The 21060-nt window shown below is 45.5% G+C and overlaps 1 protein-coding gene across 2 annotated transcripts; it reads right to left on the bottom strand.

The window, feature by feature from the left end:
* Window positions 1–14192: 14192 nt before the first annotated feature.
* On the bottom strand, window positions 14193–19088 carry LOC121446609 (phospholipase A2-like). Of its 2 annotated transcripts, none has more exons than XM_041649329.1 (4): window positions 18866–19088; window positions 16885–17098; window positions 15790–15917; window positions 14193–14396 (listed from the first exon to the last, which is right to left on the bottom strand). In XM_041649329.1, the coding sequence occupies exons 1-4, from the start codon at window positions 18897–18899 to the stop codon at window positions 14278–14280; spliced, it is 495 nt and encodes a 164-aa protein (XP_041505263.1). In that variant the 5' UTR covers window positions 18900–19088; the 3' UTR covers window positions 14193–14277. The 2 variants fall into 2 exon arrangements, with proteins under 2 accessions (XP_041505263.1, XP_041505264.1); XM_041649330.1 differs by having other exon boundaries at window positions 16885–17095.
* Between the last annotated feature and the right edge of the window lie 1972 nt (window positions 19089–21060).

Here is a 21060-nt window from a genome sequence, read left to right as displayed (position 1 = left end):
ATTAGGTAATGACCCTTCTGTTTCTATATTGTGGAATACATTAAGGAGTATGGGTATTAGCTCTTCTTGGAAGTTCTGGTAGAATTCTGCATTGAAACCATCTGGTCCTGGGCTTTTTTTGGTAGGGAGGTTTTTGATAACAGCTTCTAATTCTTCGCGACCAACAGGTCTGTTTAGATTGTTCACCTGGTCCTAGTGTAACTTTGGTATATGGTATTTATCTAAAAAAGTGTCCATTTCTTTTACATTTTCCAGTTTTGTGGCATACAGGCTTTTGTAATAAGATCTGATGATTCTCTGAATTTCCTCTGTGTCTGTGGTTATGTCCCCCTTTTCATTTCTGATCTTATTAATTTGCGTATTCTCTCTCTGCCGTTTGATTAGTTTGGATAGGGGTTTGTCAATCTTGTTGATTTTCTCCAGGAACCAGCTTTTTGTTTCATTGATTCTTTGGATTGTTTTCTGTGTTTCTATTTTGTTGATTTCAGCCCTCAGTTTGATTATTTCCAATCTTCTACTCCTCCTAGGTGAGTCTGCTTCTTTTTTTCTAGTGCTTTCAGGTGGGCTGTTAAGTCTTCAATATGTGTTTTCTCTGTTTTCTTTAAGTGGGCACTTAGTGCGATGAACTTTCCTCTTAGCACTGCTTTCATAGTGTCCCATAAGTTCGAGTATGTTGTTTCTTTATTTTCATTGAATTCAAGGAAGACTTTAATTTCTTTCTTTCTTTCTTCCTTAATCCAGGTATGGTTCAGAAGTTGACTGTTCAGTTTCCATGAGTTTGTAGGCTTTCTGGGGGTAGCATTGTTGTTGAATTCTAACTTTAATCCATGGTGATCTGATAAGACACAGGTGGTTACTAATTTTTTTTGGTAACTGTGTAAGTTAGCTTTGTTACCGAGTATGTGGTCAATTTTCGAGAAGGTTCCATGAGCTGCAGAGAAGAAGGTATATTCTTTCCTCTTCGGGTGGAATAATCTATAGATGTCTGTTAAGTCCATTTGCTTCATTACCTCCATTAATTCTCTAATTTCTCTGTCAGGTTTCTGTTTGATTGACCTGTCCATTGGTGAGAGAGGAGTGTTGAAGTCTCCTACTATTATTGTGTGTGGTTTGATGGCTGCCTTGAGTTTTAGTAATGTTTCTTTTACATATGTGGGCGCTTTTATATTAGGTGCATAGATATTCAGGATTGAGACTTCATCCTGGTGAATTGTTCCTGTTATGAGTATAAAATGTCCCTCTCCATCTCTTCTGATTGATTTAAGTTTGAAGTCAACTTTGTTAGAAATTAGCATGGCCACACCTGCTTGTTTCTTAGGTCCATTTGCTTGATAAGCCTTTTCCCAGCCCTTTACTCTGAGGAGGTGCCTGTCTTTGTGGATGAGGTGTGTTTCTTGTAGACAGCAGAATGTTGGATCCTGTTTTCGTATCCAATCCCTTAGCTTGTGCCTTTTTATAGGTGAGTTGAGCCCATTGACATTAAGTGATAATAATGACCAGTGGTTGTTAACTCCGGTCACATTTTTAGTAGTAGGGTTTGTGTGTTTCCCTTCTTTGAGTTGCGCTGGTGAAAGTTCTCTAGATGACTGAGTTATTGTGGGCATTGTTGGACTCCTTGGTTAGTGATTTTCCTTCTATAATTTTCTGTAAGGCTGGATTTGTGGCTACGTATTGTTTAAATTTGTTTTTATCCTGGAAAATTTTGTTTTCTCCATTTATAGTGAACGAAAACTTGGCTGGATATAGTAGTCTGGGCTTGCATCCATGATCTCTTAGTTTTTGCAGTACATCTATCCAGGACCTTCTGGCTTTCATGGTTTCCATAGAGAAGTCAGGTGTAAGTCTGATAGGTTTACCTTTATAAGTAACTTGGCCTTTTTCCTTTGCGGCTCTTAATATTCTTTCTTTATTCTGTATATTTTGTGTTTTGATTATTATATGGCGAGGGGATTTTTTTTTTTTGATCCAGCCTATTTGGTGTTCTGTATGCTTCTTGAACCTTCATAGGTACCTCTTTCTTCAGGTTGGGAAAGTTTTCTTCTATAATTTTATTAAGTATATTTTCTGTACCGTTGAGCTGCACTTCTTCTCCTTCTTCTACTCCAATTATTCTTAGGTTTGGTCTTTTTATTGTGTCCCAAATTTCCTGAATGTTTTGTGATGAGAATTTGTTGGTTTTGCTGTTTTCTTTGATCAGTGTGTTTATTTTTTCTATGGTATCTCTCTTCTATCTCTTGTAATCTGTTGTTAGTACCTGTCTCTGTCATTCCTGTTCGTTTTCCCAGATTTTCCATCTCCATTCTTTCCTCAGTTTGTGCTTTCTTCATTGCTTCCATTTCATTCTTCATGTCTTGAACCGCTTCCCTAACCTGTTTGATTGCTTTTTCTTGTTTCTCTTGGTTTTCTTGCGTGTCTTTGAGCGATTTATTCATTTCCTCTACCTTTTTGTTTGTAATCTCTAATTGTTTATGGCAGTTTTTCACCTCCTGTTTAAGGTCCTCTATTATTTTCATATAGTTCACTTTTGAGTCGATTTCTTCTATTTCTTCAGGAGTAGGGTGTACAATTCTTCTTATTTCGGGATCCCTGGTTTCTGGTGGTGTCATGTTGCCTTTCAGATTGTTGGAGGAATTCTTGTATTGGCGCCTTCCCATCTATCTCTTCCTTCAAATGGAGCCAGGAGAGGCCTGGTCCAGTCTTTGCTGTGATTGACTCTCTGGGTATATCTCTTCAGTGTAGACGCAGGAACCATTCCCTTCCCGATGGGATTCCTCAGCAACTAAACAGGGCCGCCATTAGCCCAATTATCCAGGGCCAACAGGATGAATGGAGCAAGGGGGGGGGTGGTATCCAGGAGCACGCAGGAATCCTGGCGCCGGAGCTGAAGGTGCCCAGCTCCCTTACAGGGGACCCTGAGGCCTGCCCGGTAGGCAGGCACTCACCGCTCTGGGTGGGACGCCTTAGTTTAGGAGCTTAAAACTATAGTTGAGCACTGGTCCTAGCATACAGCAGGGCAGGGTTGGGGAGGGGTGCTGGGGGTGCTGGGTCGTGCGAAAGAAAGACAGCCCTGCAGAAGGAGCTGGGGGAGGGGGTTTGTGCTCTCTTCCGGGACAGTCTGCCCCTGGATAGCACACACTCACCCGTCCTGATGGGATTCCTCAGCAACTAAACAGGGCCACCGGTAGCCCAATGATCCAGGGCCAACAGGGTGAATGGAGCAAGGTGGGGGGGTGGTATCCAGGAGCGCGCAGGAAGCCTGGCGCTGGAGCTGAAGGTGCCTGGCTCCCTTACAGGGGACCCTGAGGCCTGCCCTGTAGGCAGGCACTCACCGCTCTGGGAGGGTCGCTTTAGTTTAGGAGCTTAAGACTGTAGTTGAGCACTGGTCCTAGCATACAGCAGGGCAGGGTTGGGGAGGGGTGCTGGGGGTGCTGGGTCGTGCGAAAGAAAGTGTTTTGTTTTGTTTTTTTTTTTGATTTTCGAGACAGGGTTTCTCTGTAGCTTTTGGTTCCTGTCCTGGAACTAGCTCTTGTAGACCAGGATGGCCTCGAACTCACAGAGATCCGCCTGCCTCTGCCTCCTGAGTGCTGGGATTAAAGGCAAGCGTCAGCACCGCCCGGCCGCTATGTTGTGTTTTATGATGTGATATTGACTTGAGATTTTAGGAATAAGAAAGAAAAAAAAAGTTATGGTTTAATAGTAATGTGTTTGAGTATCAAATTGAAAGGTGCTTGTTTGTGAAGATTAGTTTTTGTCAATTAGATATCATCTACTAGGAGGGAACCTTAATCAAGAAATCATACTTGGGATAAAACTCTGAACATGGCGAACAATGAGGGCTGATGAGACGCAAAGGACAATGGCACGGGGTTTTGATCCTGCTTAATGTGCTGGCTTGGTGGGAGCCTAGCCAGGTTGGTTGTTCACCTTCCTAGATATGGACGGAGGGGGGAGGACCTAGGACTTACCACAGGGCAGAAAACCCTGACTGCTCTTTGTACTGGAGAGGGAGGGGGAAAGGAGTGGGGGGAGGGGGAGAAGGTTGGGAGGAGGGGGAGGGAAATGGGAGGCTGGGAGGAGTTGGAAATTTGTTTTTTTTTTCTCCTTTTCTCAATTAAAAAAAAAAGAAATCATACTTGGTACGGGTGGTCTTTGTGGGTATGACATCGATTAGTGATTGATGTGGTTAGTGCTGTGCCTGGGCGGGAGGCCATGGGTTGTATAAGGAGCAAGCTCAGGGACCATGGAGAGCAAGCCAGTGAGCAGAATTCCTCCATGGTCTCTGCTTCAGGTACTGACTGTTTTTCCCTCAGTGAAGGACTGTCACTGGGATGTATAACCTAATAAGACATTTTCTTCCCAGGAGAGGTTTGGTCATGTGATAAGGATATCCTGTCAAAAGAAAGCAAACTGGAACACCCTTTCTATTTTCTGACTGTATTCAGTGGCTGTATAGATGGGACTCACAGTGGATGGACCAGACGCCATACCAGCTGGTACCAGTGCTTGACCAGACGGATGAGACTCTTCAGCTTGGATGGTCGATCCATCAGGAAGTTATGCTGGAGCTCTGTGAAGCAGGTGGAAAACTTGCCCTACAGCCCCAAGGAGGTACACTTCCTGATGAAATTGGTGTAAATTTCAGGGTCAGGCCTGTGATTGTTTCTGACATGACCTGTAAAAAAACCCTCACTCAGTTAACCCTCCTCCCTTCTCTGGGTTTCCTTGATCTATCTAAGGAGTGACAAGCTCCCAAGCTGTGGGGTTCAGGAAACAGGGCAGAGTTTTACCACAGCAAGCATCACTCCCCACACATCCGTGGGATCCATCACACCTTAGGACTGCGTACACCTTGTGGCCCTGGAAAGTCCCTGCCACCACTGGTCCTAGTGCAGTTCCTTCTTCACAGGCCTGGAGACGGTGGTGGGAGGGAACCGCTCACTGTGTTCACACACAAAAGAGCTGGACTACCTTGTAATAATGGCCAACCACATTCTGTGTGCCCGGTGTCTTCCGCACGGGGCTGGCCATGTGTGCTGGTGTCAGATTCACTGTGGATCAGTCTTCTGTATTTATATATCTTGTATATCATGTCTCCAGTGTCTCTGTTTTGTGTATGTATGATGCTGTGAGTTTGTCAGGCGGTACATACATGTGTTCAGAGCCCAGAGGAGGACATAAGCCTCTCTTGTTAATTTTCAAACCCAGGACAAACTGGGATGCCTACTTAACATACCAAAGTGAACCTAGGAGCCAGGCTCTCCCAGCATCCTTCAGTCCCTACCTGTTACAGTTCCTCCTGTTCGGCATACCCACCCCCACCCTGAACTTTCCAGCCCAGAGGCCTGGGCTGTTCTTCCTTATATAATTCAAACATTTTGATTATCCATCCCTTTAATACCTTTGTCCTCATGGCTGCTGCACCTGGTCCCATCTGTCCCCTCTTCCTTTCTTCCCCCTCTCCCCACATTGCCCAGCTCAGTCTGAACATGTCTACTCTGGACTCTCCCAGATGTCCCTGTCTTTGCCTATGTTCTGCCTTTTATCCACAATCAGCTTTCTCCTTCACAGTACCTAGGAGCAGTCAAGTCCTCTTCTTTCTTTGTTTCTGTCTAAATTCATCTCTTCACTGTTTGTCATCTTTATCCCTTTGAGGCAGGGTCTCTCTGTGAACATGGAACTGGAAGGGTATCCTTCAGGTCCACAGAGATTCTCCTGTCTGTGCCCCACGTATGGCCCGGGTTAGAGATCAACGTGTGGTACTTTCTGATTGTGTTGGTGTTGGGATTTGAACTCAGGTCCTCACGCTTATGCAGCAAGTGCCCTCATCCACTGAGCTGTCTCCCCAGGCACTGTGCATTTTCAGTGCATGATTTGATTTTCTAATGGCTAACTTAATATTATGTGGTTTTTGTTTGTCTAGGTCCTGAGTGTGTGTGTGTGTGTGTGTGTGTGTGTGTGTGTGTGTGTGTGTGATGAACTTGTAGAGTGGATGGGCAGCAGGCTGTGTCTTAGGTGTGCACATGTGTGTAGACTAGACAGGCAGCAGGCTGTGTTTGAGGTGTGTGCACATCTGCGTAGACTAGGCAGGCAGCAGGCTGTGTCTTAGGTGTGTGCACATCTGCGTAGACTAGGCAAGCAGCAGGCTGTGTCTCAGGCATGTGCACATCTGTGTAGACTAGACAGGCAGCAGGCTGTGTCTTAGGTGTGTGCACGGTGTTGCTGTGGCTGCAGCAGGCCATACCGTCAAGGGTTGGTGCTGACACAGGGTACAGTCACCTGCTGATGGAGTTGGGGACATGCACAGTGACACAGGAGAGTCTCTCCCTTGTGTGTTTATGTTCAGTTTCTGGGCCCAATACAGTAGGATGTTGGCTAAGTCCTCATGGGTAAGGTTGTGGCAGGGTCCTCTGTTGTATTGTCCCCCACACTGCCATTTCCAAGGGAGCTCTTCTGTGGTGGCCTGGATGTGAGATTCCTCTCTGTATACTGTGAATACCATTGGTTAATAAAGAAGCTGTCTTGGGCCTGTGCAGGGAATAGAGGTAGGCGGGGAAAATGAAATTCCATGCTGGGAGAAAGAAAGGTGGATTTTAGAGAGAAGCCATTAGCCCCTGCTGAAAACAGACACCAGACAGAACTTTATCTGGTAAGCCACAGCCTCATGGCGACACACAGATTAATGGAGATGGGTTAAATTAAGATGTAAGAGTTAGCCAATAAGAAGCTAGAGCTAATGGGCCAAGCAGTGATTTTAATAAAATGGTTTCTGTGTGATTATTTCGAAAGTCTGGGAAGCTGGGAATCAAACATGCGGTCTCCTACTACAGTGGCCCTAATTCTCTACTCCAACTCAAGCTGAGCAAGTCCATGACCAAGACAGACTTCTGGGGAGCTGTCTTCCCAGCTCATTTCTGGGTCACCCCCTTTAAGCCCCCTCGATTCATCAGGGATCTAAGCCCCTTGCAGCTTCCCACAGCATGCTGCCCTGCTCCTACTCCCAGGCTGGCCTCTCATTCCCTGCTGCCTGAGACTCTGTGTGGTTTCCATGGCTCTCCTAAACCAGGGTGAGTGGTTATGTCTGTAAGTTAATAGTAGCAGTTCACGCAGTGGCCATCAGGGGGAGCTGTGTCTCCCAAAATATAAAGCCTCCACCATTCTCTAAGTCTCCCTGCGCATGACTGGTGTGCAGCTGTGTGGCGAGTTCCTTGCATGTGACCTGCTTTGGCCTTTCTTTTGTGACTTTGTTGAATTGTTTACTAGCTCTGAAAACGTTCTGTCAATTCCTCCAAATTTTTCACCACATATTGATTGGTCATTATGGTGGTTTGATAGGAAATGGCACCCACAGGGTGTGGCACTATTAGGAGGTGTGGCTTTGTTGGAATAGGTGTGGCCTTGTTGAATTGTGTGTCAGTGTGGAGGTGGGTTTTGAGGACTTTGTGCTAAAGCTACACAAGTGTGTGACACAAAGTTGCTATGTCTCCTGCTTATCAAGATGTGGAACTCTCAGCTCCTTCTCCAGCACCATGTCTGCCTGCATGCTGCCATTGCCACCCACCATGATAATGGGCCAAACTTCTGAAGTTCAAGCCAGCTCCAAATAAACGCTTTCTTCTATGAGTGTTGCTCATGGTGTCTCTTCACAGCAACAGCAACCCTGCTAAGACAGTGAAGGACAAGTTCACTAGTTCCCTTTGCCTGTGTGTAGGGAGGACAGCTAGACCACTGCTGTCAGTCAATTCTGGCTACTGTGCCTCTCTGTCCTGTGTGCTGGACAGTCCTCCATTGTTCCACAGGGAAGCCTGTCTCCAACTTCAGCCCAAGTGGGCATTCCCTCAACCTGGCTAGTGCATCCTTGTGTAACTAAGTTCTGAGAAACATTGGACACACCAGCTCTGTGACGAGATGATATGTACATCTCACTTCTTTTTGATGAGACCTCAACTAGCCTGATGTATATATCCCAGTTTTGGGTCTAGTTTATTTGTCTTTCTTTAGAGGTTTCTGTATTTATTTATGTATATGAGCGCTGTGTCTACCTGTAGGTCTGCAGTACAGGAGAGGGCCTCAGATGCCCTTACAGATGGCTGTGAGCCACCATGTGGTGCTGGGAATTGAACTCAGGACCTCTGGAAGAGCAGCCAGTGCTCTTCATCAGTGAGTTATTTCTCCAGCCCTTGTTTGTCTTTCTTTAGAAACAACATAACACAAGATGTCCCTGGTGTGCACTGGTTTGCAGAGGACTAGAGCCCATTTCCCAGCTGGTGGTTCACAGCTGCCTGAACTCCAGTTCCAGGTGAGTCCAACATTCTCTTCGGAACTCTGAGGACATATGTAAATATGTATGTATATAGACATGTATTCTTGTCTGAGGGCATATGTATATATGGATGTATATAGACATGTATTCTTGTCTGAGGACATATGTATATATGTATGTATATAGACATGTATTCTTGTCTGAGGATATATATATATATATATATGTATGTATATAGACATGTATTCTTGTCTGAGGACATATGTATATATGTATGTATATAGACATGTATTCTTGTCTGAGGACATATGTTTATATGTATGTATATAGACATGTATTCTTGTCTGAGGAGATATATATATATATATATATGTATATAGACATGTATTCTTGTCTGAGGACATATGTATATATGTATGTATATAGACATGTATTCTTGTCTGAGGACATCCACACATGCAGACACATGAACACTCACATAATTAAAAATAAACCTCTCTTTTGGAGGTGAGTTTTGAGACAGGGTTTCTCTATTTATCCCCAGCTATACCGGAACTCTCTCTTTCTCTCTGTCTCTTATTTTATTTATTTGTTTGTTTGTTTGTTTGCTTGTTTTTCGAGACAGGGTTTCTCTGTGGCTTGGAGCCTGTCCTGGAACTAGATTTTGTAGACCAGGCTAGCCTTGAACTCACAGAGATATTCCTTCCTCTTCCTCCCAAGTGTTGTGATTAAAGGCATGAGCCACCACTGCCTGGCTCCTGGAACTGTCTTTGTAGACCAGGCTGGGCTCAAACTTAGAGAGATCCAGCTGCTATGCTGGGAAAAAAGGTGTGCACAACCACTGCTCAGCTGGAAAAAATTCTTTAAAGTACATTTTAGTATATATTTTCAAACATGGTGTAGTTATTATCTAATTAAAGAATTTCTATCACGTAGGAAGAAATTTACCAATTCCCATAACCCTGACACCACTTTAACCAACCTCTGAGAACAAATAACATTTTTCTGTGTGTCCATGCCTCCATCTATACATCCATCCATCAGTGTGTCCATCCCTCATCTATACATCCATCCATCAGTGTGTCCATCCCTCATCTATACATCCATCCATCAGTGTGTCCATCCCTCATCTATACATCCATCCATCAGTGTGTCCATTCCTCATCTATACATACATCTGTCAGTGTGTCCATCCTTCCATCTATACATCCATCCATCAGTGTGTCCATCCTTCCATCTATACATCCACCAGTGTGTCCATCCTTCCATCTATACATTCATCCATCAGTGTGTCCATCCTTCCATCTATACATTCATCCATCAGTGTGTCCATCCCTCCATCTATACATCCACCAGTGTGTCATTCCATCCATCTATACATACATCTGTCAGTGTGTCCATCCATCCACCTATACATCCATCCACCAGTGTGTCCATCCCTCATCTATACATACATCTGTCAGTGTGTCCATTCTTCCATCTATACATCCATCCATCAGTGTGTCCATCCATCCATCTATACATACATCTTTCAGCGTGTCCATCTTTCAATCTCTACTTACATTCATGCGTTCATGGACTTTCCAAAGACTATGTAGATATTTAACATTTTGGGGACAGGGTCTTGATATATAGCCCAGACTAGCTTCAAACTTGAAGTCCTCCTGCCTCAGCTGTCTTTGTACTAGCATTTCCAGTATGTACTTCCACACCCAGCCAGTATAGAGTTTTTTCTACCTACCATAATATATTAAGATTCATTTCTGTACCTTATTGTTTCTCTTTTTTTTCCAAAAAAGTGTTTTTTGTGTAGCCTTGGCTGTACTAGAACTAGCACTGTAGACCAAGCTGGCCTTGAACTCACAGAGATTCACTTTCCTCTGCCCCTGGAGGGCTGGGATTAAAGGTGTGCATCACCACTGTTTGTAAATGCTGGACACTTTTACAGTTTTATTTTGTATATGTGTGCATGTGTATGGATGCACAGGTAACATGGCACACGTGTCCAGGTCAGGGAACAATGTATAGGAGTCAGTCCTTGCCTTCTACCTTGTGGGTTCTGGGGATTGAGCTCATGCCCTCTGTGCTGGTAGAAAGCTCCTTTCCCCACTTTCCCCACAGAGCCTTCTCACTGGCCTTGGGTTTGGTTTTTGGTTGTTTTGGGGAGTCTTTTTTTTTTTTTTTTGGTTCTTCAAGGCAGGGTTTCTCTGTAGCTATGAATCCTGTCCTGGAACGAGCTTTTGTAGACCTGGTTGTAGGCTGGCCTCGAACTCACAGAGATTCATCTGCCTCTGCCTCCCGAGTGCTGGGATTAAAGGCGTGCACCACCACTGCCCGGCGGTTTTCAGAGTCTTTCTGTGTAGTCCTGGCTGGCCTGTGTAGACCAGGCTGCCTCTGATCCACCTGCCTCTGCCCTCAAAGTTTTGGGATTAAATGTGTGTGCCACCATGCCTGCTCCATCCTTGCTCCATCCTTGGTTTTTTTTTTTTTTTTTTTTTGGTAAGCTGATGTTCACAACCATTTCATCCTCTCCATTGACATTATCTTGTTTGATTTCTTTTCAGATCCCTAAAGTTTCTTCCCTTGCATTCAAACTAATGGCAGTTGACTGCGCCCTATAGAGGGCACAAAGCAATGTCTGCAGGCCAGTCCACCAGTGCACACCCCTGTTTACAGACAGCTGTCAGAGTCCTCGTGCAGATGAGAGCTGCCCTCCTAAGAAGGACTTTAAAGAAGCAGCTGTTCTTGATGGTAGAGCTGTGCCACCTTCCTTTTCATCCCACCGGGAAGAAGGAACACCTGGGAAGTCCATGAGCCAGTGTGGTCTGTGGAGGCCACCATGGAGACCTAACTAATTCAGGGAAGAACCAGAAGGGCATCTATAACTGACTTCTAATTCTACATGGTTGTCTCTGACTGAAGCACTTTGATATTTTAACAGCATGATCAACAGCAGAATGAACTTTTATTAACCAAACAATAAATTATTTTAAATAGCGTACCAAGTTTGTAAACTGTGAATTTGTATAGAGGAGAAGGTAGGTGTTTAGGCTAGGGTGCCCTAAGGATTTCTACTTGATGTTCACTCTCAGAAGGGGACGCCTACCTTGAACCTGGTGTGTAAAGAGAAAACAGTTCTTTCCCTGTGGGTTCTTCAGCTGTGTGATCACTGCGCTCGATGGAAAGAACCGGTGTGCCCTGAAACATGAGGCACAAGAAGACTCACGCTCTTCCTTGGAAAGCCCCATGTCTGAGTTGGGCACAGGCATCTCATGCTTCCCTGTCCCGACCTCGGGAGCAATCTCAGCTCACAGGGTAATTTGTGGTCTTGGGCTGTGTAGAGCTGTGGGGCTTCCCAGTCATTCATTCAGACACACAGAAATCCTAAATAAATAAATAAGACACACAGGGTTGCAAATCTCATTCCAGGATTTTATTTATTAAAGACTTATTTTATTATTTTCAATTTGTTCATGTGTATGCTTGAGTGTATGTGCAGCTGCTCAAAGAGTCATGGAATTCTTGGAGCTGGAGCCACAGTTCTGTAACATGAGGGGCCTGCTTGTGGGGTTTCTGTCCTGCCCGGTACCCCACAGCCGGCAAGTCCCAAAGAAAATCACACAGAGGTCTACATAGTTTATAAACTGATTGACCCATTAGCTCAGTGTTCTTATTAGCTCTTGTAACTAATATTAACCCATTATTCTTATCTATGTTAGCCACGTGGCTCAGTACCTTTCTCAGCCAGGCAGGACAAATGTTGTTTCTTCAGTGGTCTGGGCTGGACTGCAGAGGAATGGGCTTCCTCCTTCCCAGCATTCTCCTATTCTAATTGGCCCTCCTCTACTTCCTGTCTGGCTGACCTGCCTATACTTCCTACCTGGCCAATCAGCATTATTTAAAACATGATTGACAAATAACAGATAATTCTCCTGCACCACAGTTCATCATGAGCGGGTTTATGAAAGTGCTGGGAACTGAACTCTGAACAAGTAGCTAGGGCTCTATATACCTGTTAAGCCAAGTCGCTAGCCTTCCTACTCAACCCCTTTTTTCTTAGAGACAAGGGCTCACCTGTTTTCTTTGTATTCTGTACTGAGGTGGAATTCTAAAAATAAATACAGAAACAAACAAACTAATTTCTCCCAAGAAAAACTTGGTATTTCCTAAAGCCCTGGAACTCACTCTAAAGATCAAGCTTACTACAAATTTACAGAAATCCACCTGCCTCTGCCTCCTGAGTGCTGGGATTAAAGGTGGTAGATCTCAAATAATTGATGAATTAATTAATTTAGGCCAGTTGAGAGACAAAGTCTTTTGTGGTCTAGGTTTGTTTCTAACTCATTACATATCTGAGAATGACTTTGAACTCCTGATCATCCTGCCTCTGCTTCCCAAGTTATGGGGTTGCAAATGTGTGGGTGTGTTGTCTGCACGTACATCTGCACACCAGAAGAGAGCATCATATCCCATTCTAGATGGCCGTGGGCTGACGTGTAGTGCTGGGAATTGAACTTAGGTCACTGCGTCTGTGCAGGCAGCTCAAGCTGCACCTGCTGCTCCCCAGACCTGTCTTGGGCAGGGCAAGGCCTGAATTTTGGGTGAGACTGGAGTGGGGATGGCTTTGGGGGTAGAAAGGCAGAGGACTGGGCAGCTGTCCATTAAATGAAAAGAGAGACTGAGAACCATGTAGCCTACACCACCAATTAGACATTTTACTCCTAATTACGGTTGACCAGGGAACCAGGGATTAGCCTGTCTATACCTGCGGGGTCCTGTGATAGAGAAATGGACAGGAGAAGACGTGCTATGTTTTCTTTGTAGCACAAAGGCTGCCATGTACTTTAGGGGGACAATTACCCTGTGGTGTGTGTTTAGGCACAGTGAAGACTGGAAGCCCACCAAGATGTCATCCTGCATTCAGGCCGTTTACAGTCAGTCCAGTTTGCTTTCCTATATCTCACTTCCTAGAATGAGCACACAGCAGATGCTCTTTGAGTCCCACATTTTAGGGCCAAGGTGTAGCCTTTCGTGCCCATGTGACACTGCTTCTTCCTCTCTCCCCTCCCTTCTCTCTGCTTCTCTTTTTTTCCCTCCCAACACCTCCCCTCCCCTCCTCTCCTGTACCTTTTCCTGCCTCGTCTCTCCCCTCTCCTTTCCCTTTTCTGTGTCTTCACCCCTGCCCCATTTGTATCTCATGCTGGCTACTTCTTCTCCTCCTCCTCTTCTTTTTCTTCCTCCTCTCCTCCTTCTTTTGCTTCAGACAGGGTTTCTTTTTGTAATGTTCCTTGCTGTCCTATAACTTGATTTTTAATCCTTGGTTGTCCTTGAACTCAAGAGATCTGCCTGTCTCTGCCTCTGCCTCTCTACCCCAGAGTGCTGGGATAAGAGGCATGGCTGGGCTAATCACCCACTGTTGACAGAGGTTTCTGTCCCATTCTGTCCTGTAGTCGTTCAGTCCCAAAGGAACACACAGAGGCCTACATTAACTATAAACTGGTTGACCTATTAGCTCAGCCTTTCTTATTAACGAATTCTTACGTCTTACATTAACCCATAATTGCTGTCTGTGTTAGCCACATTGCGTGGTACCTTTATCAGTGAGACATTTGCATTTTGCCTTCTTTTGATTTGTCTGTGACAACTGTAGACTGAGCTTTTTCTCTTTCCAGAATCCTCCTATTCTGGCTACGCTGCCTATACTTCCTACGTGGCTACTGGCCAGTCAGCGTTTTATCAAACCAATTCAAGTGACAAATCTTTACACAGTACAAGACCATTGTCCCACAGCAACCCACTCTTCAGGGTGTTCTGCTAATGACAATGTCTTTCCTGTTAACCTTCAGTTTCTACGGCTAGCAAAGGATGTTCTCTGAAAATCTATTTATGTTTGGTAGACAGAGAAAACCATCACCAATGCTTAGATCTTTCTATAGGTGCTTTATTGGAAGGCACAGTGTGCAGTGAACACAACCTGTCAGGCAGCGGAGGTGTAGGCAGTAAATGAGGTGATAAGTCTAACAGAAGGTGTTCAAGCCAACTTTTTCAAACATCGTGTCAGAAAATGCCCGTAAGAGGCAGCTGGCAGCATTGCGGTCACAGTTGCAGATGGCATCCTGACAGGCATTGTTTTTATCTGCAGAGAATCAAGAAAGGGAGTTGAGTGGAGCTATGACCCTGCTCGCTGCCGTTTGTAGGCAAAAGGAGCTGGTGGTCCTCCCATAGGTGTAGACTTAGGCTTGAGAGACAAAGCAAACTAAATATATTGGTTTGGCCAAATTGTTGAAACACATTTATAATAAAAAAAAATCATCCCAGCACTTGGGAGGCAGAGTTAGGTGGATTTCAGTGAATTCAAGGCCAGCCTGGTTCAAAGATAGAGTCCCAGGACAGCCAGAAGTGTTACACAGAGAAACCCTGTCTTGAAAAAACAAAAAAAATTTATTGTGGAGCTGGGGAGATGGCACCATTGGCAAAGCAGTTGCCATACAAGCATGAGGGCCTGACCTAAGATGCCCAGCACCCATGTAAGATTCAATGTGTAGATGGGGCATCTGTAACTCTATTGGGAAGTGGGGAGCATGGATCCTCAAAACTTGTTTGACAGTCAGCGTAGCTAAAGGTGAGCGTTCTGTTCAGTGAGAGCCCCAGCCTCTAAAGACACGGTAGAGGGTGACTGAAGAAGACAGGGGATGCCAACTCATTCCTATACAGGAAAATAAATAATCACGGATATTTAATCCTAAAACCAGGAGAACGACAAATATGAACACCCACTTCTAAAATTACACAATTTAAGACAATCCTCCTACCTCTGCCTCCCAAGTGCTGGGATTACTGATGTGAACCACCACACTCAATGTATGGGTTCTGGGGATGGATCCAGGGCTCTGTGCATGCTGGGCAAGCACTCCAGCAGCTGAGCTGCATTCCCAGCCCTCTGAACCTCTCCTGTAAGTGGGAATGAAAAATCTTGCCCAGCGTAGGCATTTAGTCCAGTGTTTGTCTTGTAGCTCATGATGTAGCTTTCAGTTGTTTATTAAATATGGAATCAGTATAACCCAGCAGCTAAATGGAGAGACTCTGGACAGGCAAGATGGCTCAGGGGAGAAAGGTACTCACTGCCAAGTCTGAACACAAGTTCCGGCTCCAGGACTCACGTGGCAGAAGGAGAACAGACTCCTGCTTGTTGTCCTCAGCCTCCACACCTGTGTTTGGCACAGGCATGCCTCCCAATATATAAAATCTTTAAATGTTCTTTAAAAAAGCATTGGAATGATGTAGACCTGTTTTCCAGAACTAAAAACCATTACTTCTAAACTTGGTACCCTTGGGCAAGTGGCCAAGTCTTCCTCATCTTTCTCATCAATATCCTCATCTAAATTTAAGTATCTACATAATAAAGTTGTGGTGATTCAAATGAGATGAAAGTAATGATCGCTAAATGTTGACTGTCCTTGTTACTTCCATGCCCCTTCAAAACATGCCCAGGGCCAAGGAGAATCCAGAGTTCCCGGAGGTAACCCTACCCCTGCAGATGAGCTTCCTCCCAGAGCAGAAGTAATAATAGGGAATGTCATAGCGGTTGTCTTCGTAAATTTTACAGTCTCCAAGCTTCTTTGCCTCTTCATAGCACCTTTTATGATTCTCACAGCACCTGGGGAGAGGAAGGAACAGCCGAGGCTGAGTGAGGACCCACAGGAGGTCAGTTCTCACTTGCAGTCTCTCTCAAACATCTCAGGATAATTTAAACAACACAATGATCCAGAAGAAATGGTCCCGAGGCTTGATAATCTCTGATTTCCATTAGCACATATTTATTGAAAGCAACTTGTGTGTGTTTCTGTCTTTCATCCCAGTACTTGGGAGACAGTGGCAGTTGGTTCTCTGAGTTTGAGAAAAGTCAAGGATACAAGAGTAGATGATGTCTCAAAAAATGATTTTTTTTTTGATTTTTCGAGACAGGGTTTCTCCGTAGCTTTTGGTTCCTGTCCTGGAACTAGCTCCTGTAGACCAGGCTGGCCTCGAACTCACAGAGATCCGCCTGCCTCTGCCTCCCGAGTGCTGGGATTAAAGGTGTGCACCACCACCACCCAGCTCAAAAAATGATTTTTAAACAAAGCTGCAGGAATATAGTGAAATTATAAATTCTCAAGATTCGATGACCTTTTAAAGCTGAGGCTGACACTTTGATGGTGGCTGTGATGGCTGTGCCCTGGTCTGGAGCCTGAGGACAGCGAGGCCCACTCTTTATATCTCACAGTTCTGCTTTCAGGGACCACTAGACACAGGGCCCTTCCGGACCAATTTCTTTATATGACAAGACACTTCTTGAATATACATGCTGAGTGGTGATGCAGGCCGTTAATCTGAGCATTCATGAGGCAGAGGCAGGGAGATCTCTGAGTTCAAAGCCAGATTGGTCTCTAGAGAGAGTTTCAGGACACCTGGGGCTACACAGAAAACCACTGTTGGGAAAGAAACAATACATAATAAATAAACCAACAAAACACGATGTTTGTTGAATTTGCTGACTTCCTGTTCATACCTCATGAGAGGCTGTGTTTGTGTCCTTTCCCCATCCCAGTGCAGATGATCCAGTCCCCACCAGGTGGATCACTCACCTGAATTTATTAAACTCATGAGGGCTGATTCTTAGGATTTCAGGACAGAAGCAGCCAAATGCTCTGTACACCGACAAGGGATGAATGGTCCTCGAAAAGAAATTTCTCTCGGGTTCACGCTCCAGTGTCTCTAAATCACTCTTGGGATTACATTCAAAGGCATTTCCAAACCTCTTCACAGCCCGACGGCTGATGCTGTGTGCAGTAGCACCTGCTGCAAGAACGCAAAGCACACTCCAATAAACCCCAGTTGGCTCTACCCGGGATCTGATGCCTGCCTGCCAGCTTCCTTCTTGACTCTTCCCAGCTGCTGCATCCGGAGAGTGGTGAATAGAGGTAGGGGTGTGTGTGTGGCATGTGTTTTTGTGCACGTGTGTGTGCTGGCCTGCACACAGGGTGGCAAGCACACACTTGGGAGCACTCATCAATGTGACACTACACAAGAGGAGGTCAGAGGACAGCTTTAGGGAGTTGCTTTTCTCCTTCCACTATGTAGGTCTTGGAGACCAAACTCAAGTCACCAGGCCTAAGCAGGAAGGTGTCTAACTTTTTAAGACAAGGAATTGCCCTGTAACTCAGGCTACCTTCAGACTCTGTGGCATCCCTGTGGCCTCAGTGTCCCAACTGGTAGTATTATAAATGTGCACCACTGTACTGGGCTGGGCTGACTCTCCAAGACTGAGTTCTAAACACATTGCCTTTGCCTTGCTTGCCTTCTCATTTTCTGACTGTAAGGGCGACAGCAGCCACACTGTGAGCTTCCCTGTGGTCCCTGTGTTGAGGAGTTAAGAACACTCTGCAGTCAGCAGCCAATTACCCAGCAATCCAGCCATCTCTTGAGTTTGAGAACTGCCCCACTTTTACTCAAGCCCAGGTGACACACAGCCTCAGCCAGCAGTGATATTCATCACAGTTCTAGCTGAGACCTTGAGCCAGAGAAGCAGCCAACACCTGCTATTGTTTCACACTGGAGACTCAGAAGGAATCTGTTGTCCAACCACGCACAGCTCATACACAAGGCCAATGGTCAGATCACTATATGTAATGTCAGCACAAGACATAACAAACTGTTCATCAGCTGAGGAGCAGGTAAATGAGACGGGATTCAGTGTGCAGTGGGATCCTTGGTACCCATTAAAATGAAGTATACAGTGGAGCACACACTGTGTAATCCCAGCAATCTGGAGGCAGCGTCAGGCACCTATTTAACTCTAACAGTTTGAAGGTGTGGGCAGGAAGGTTTCAATTGTGGGAAATAGTGTTGAGCTGGAGGAATCCTGATCCACATGTTAAGGTCATATAAAATAACAGTAAGGGCTGGAGAGATGGCTCTGCAGCCAGGAGCACTTGCTGAACTTGTGTAGGAAGGACCCAGGCTCTGATTCCAGCACCCACGTGGCAGCTCACAATTGTCTATGAGCTCAGTTCTCACAACCTTCCTCTGGCCCCTGTAAACACTGCTCATACACAGTTCACAGACAGACATGCAGGCAAAACACTCATACACATAAAATAAAAATAAATATTTTTTAAATGAAAAGAAAAAATCAAATTGCCGTGGCATGTTAGGGCCAGATAAATTGATGCCAGGAGAATACAGCACAGGCAGAGGGACTTTCTTAGCTTGTGCAAGTGAATGCAGTGGACTTGAGTCTGCACATCTCAGCATGACCTGGCTGTCCTGAAACTCACTCTGTAGACCAGGCTGGCACTGAACTCACAGGGATCCGCATTCCTTTGCTTCTGAAATGCTGGGATTAAAGGCAAATGCCACCAACTCCTGGCTGCAGTGGACTTTTCTAAGAAGTTCTCTAAGGTCAATGTGCCAGCTATTGAGGACATGAGGGTGAGGAGGGGACACCAACCTAGGGGCTATTAGACCCCAATAGGAACAGGAAACCAAAACTTCAGGTGTGACAAGTGGGAGCTTGCACTTGAAGAGAAGACAGATGGGGGCACTCGGAGAGGACAGGGGTCCTACCTGTGAGCAGAACAACCAGCAGAAGGAGTTTCATCTCAAGTGAGAGGAGGACACAAGTGACTTCTCTCTTTACAGTCCTGTAGCTGTGCTCTGACAGGGTCCAGTCAGCAGGCGGGCCTGTGACTACCGTGTGAGTAGCACAGAAGTAGAATATGTCCACCCTCACAGACAGTCTTGACCAGCAGAGCTGCTGTAGATGGTGGCAGAGCCTGAATCAGTGCTGTCGCAGAGGCACAGATAAAGGGCTGGCTCAACACCCCACACCAGCCTCAGTGCAGTGACTGGAAAAGTGCCAAGTCCCTGCTTTGAGGTCATAAGGAGATATAGACATTGATCCTGGGGTTGGGTCTGAGGGATGCTGATGGTGACATATGGTCTTACCAGGAGTAGCTGGACCCAATAATCCTCCTTGTTAACTGGATAAACTAAGTGATAAGTCTGTTCCAACAGCTGACACAGCCTTTGAGGTTGATCTAGTTGCAAACTTGATCTTTAATTCACTAACTAAATTATTAATTAGTTTTTGTGTGTTTGTGCGCATGTGCTCACACACAGAAGAAGGTCAGAGGACAACTCTGTGATGTCAGGTCTCTCCACCTTTACGTGGGTTCCTAAAATCAAAGTTAGAACACCAGGCTGACACCTGCCCTGGCTGAGCCATTGTAGCAGCCCACAAACTCCATTTACTCTGGGAAAGTAGCCAGATGGTGATGGTGGTACATGCCTTTAATATCAGCACTCAGGAGGCAGAGGCAGGAAAATATTTGAGTTACATGAAAGCCTGGAATTCACTCTATAGCGAATTTCAGTTCAGCCAGAGATACACAAAGAAACCCTGTCTCTAAAATCAAAAAACCAAAATAAATAATTAAAACATAAAGAAAGCAAATGCAGAAGAGATGTGCCCCCAGGTCAATATGAAGCAGACCATCCTTCAGCTGAGGCTCTCCCTACCCAGTGTGTGAAGCTATAGGGACTTGTGAGATGGCTCAACACTCAAGAGTGCTTCTGCTCTTGCTGAGGACTGGAGTTCAAGTCTCAACAACCACATGGTAGCTGTTGAACAATGTCTTCTGGCCCTTGGGTTTGGCCATGTCTTATGTAGGAGCCTTGCACCTCCTTTCCCCCACTGTTCCCCACTTCCATGGATAAAAGTCATGTAGGGCTAAGGTGAGTTGGTTGTCTCCACACTCAAGCTTCTACCTTTCCAGCGGGACTATGGAGGCCACTACCAGCTACCACCAGACTCTGCACCTTGTCAGGGGGCCTCTAGCTGCACCTGTTGCTCACCAGGCCTGACCTTGGAGGGGTGAGGCCTGAGCTTTGGAACAGGAGTAAACATGGGGCTGAAGGCAGAAGAGCAGATAACTGGGCCGCTAGTCACTAACGGAAAAGGAGACTGAGAACCACGTAGCCTTTAACCAGGCAATGAGAAATTTCTTCCTAAATCTGCTTGACCAGGGAACCAGAGATGAACCTGGCTTCACCCGTGGGGTCCCATGGTAGAGAAAGGTAGAGAAGACAATGTGTTCTTTTTGTTTGTTGCAAAAAGTTAGGTCACTGTGTACTTTAGCGGGACAATTAGGCACAGTGAAGACTGGGAATACACCAGGATGTAATCCTGCCTTCAGATCTTTTACTGTCAGTCCACTTAGGTTTCATCTCTCCCACTTTCTGTAATGATCACACAGCAGAAGAACTTTGAGTCCAGTAATTTTAGGGCCAAGATGTTTCTCTAGTGCTCATGTGACACTGCCTCTTCCTCTCTTCTCTTCCCTCCCACCTCTCTGTCTTCACTTTCCTTACCTGCACCCCTACCCTCCTTCCCTGTCTCATCTCTCCACCCTCCTTGCCTATTCTGTCCTCCCTCCCCACTATGTATTTCATGCTGGTTTTGTCTTTCTTTTTTTTCCAGATAGGATTTCTTGGTGTAGTAATCCTGACTGTCCTGGAACTCACTCTTTAGACCAGGTTGGCCTTGTCCTAAAGAAATCTTCCTTCCTCTGCCTCTGCCTCCCAGAGTGCTGGGATGAAGGCATGATTTGGCTCATCCCCCACTCTTCAAGGGTCTCCATTAATGGCAATGTCTTTCCCATTAATCCTCAGTTTCTAGGTCTAGAGGGAATGGTGTTCTCTGAAGAGATAATTGTGTTTGGTGGACAGAGAATATAGTCACCAAAGCTGAGTTCTTTCAA

The sequence above is a fragment of the Microtus oregoni genome, unplaced genomic scaffold (genome assembly GCF_018167655.1).
Source record: "Microtus oregoni isolate MIOR12 unplaced genomic scaffold, Mior012 000003F_ref0000135, whole genome shotgun sequence".
Taxonomy (NCBI): domain Eukaryota; kingdom Metazoa; phylum Chordata; class Mammalia; order Rodentia; family Cricetidae; genus Microtus; species Microtus oregoni.
Note: the sequence above shows the minus strand (reverse complement) of the source record. Positions and strands in the feature narration are given on the sequence as shown.

Coding starts and splice junctions, on each gene's coding strand:
- LOC121446609 (XM_041649329.1), bottom strand. CDS start 18,899: ATGAAACTCCTTCTGCTGGTTGTTCTGCTCACAG. Junction 15,918..16,884: donor CATGAGTTTAATAAATTCAG/GTGAGTGATCCA, acceptor TCCTCTCCCCAG/GTGCTGTGAGAATCATAAAA. Junction 14,397..15,789: donor GAGGAAGCTCATCTGCAGGG/GTAGGGTTACCT, acceptor GATTCTCTGCAG/ATAAAAACAATGCCTGTCAG.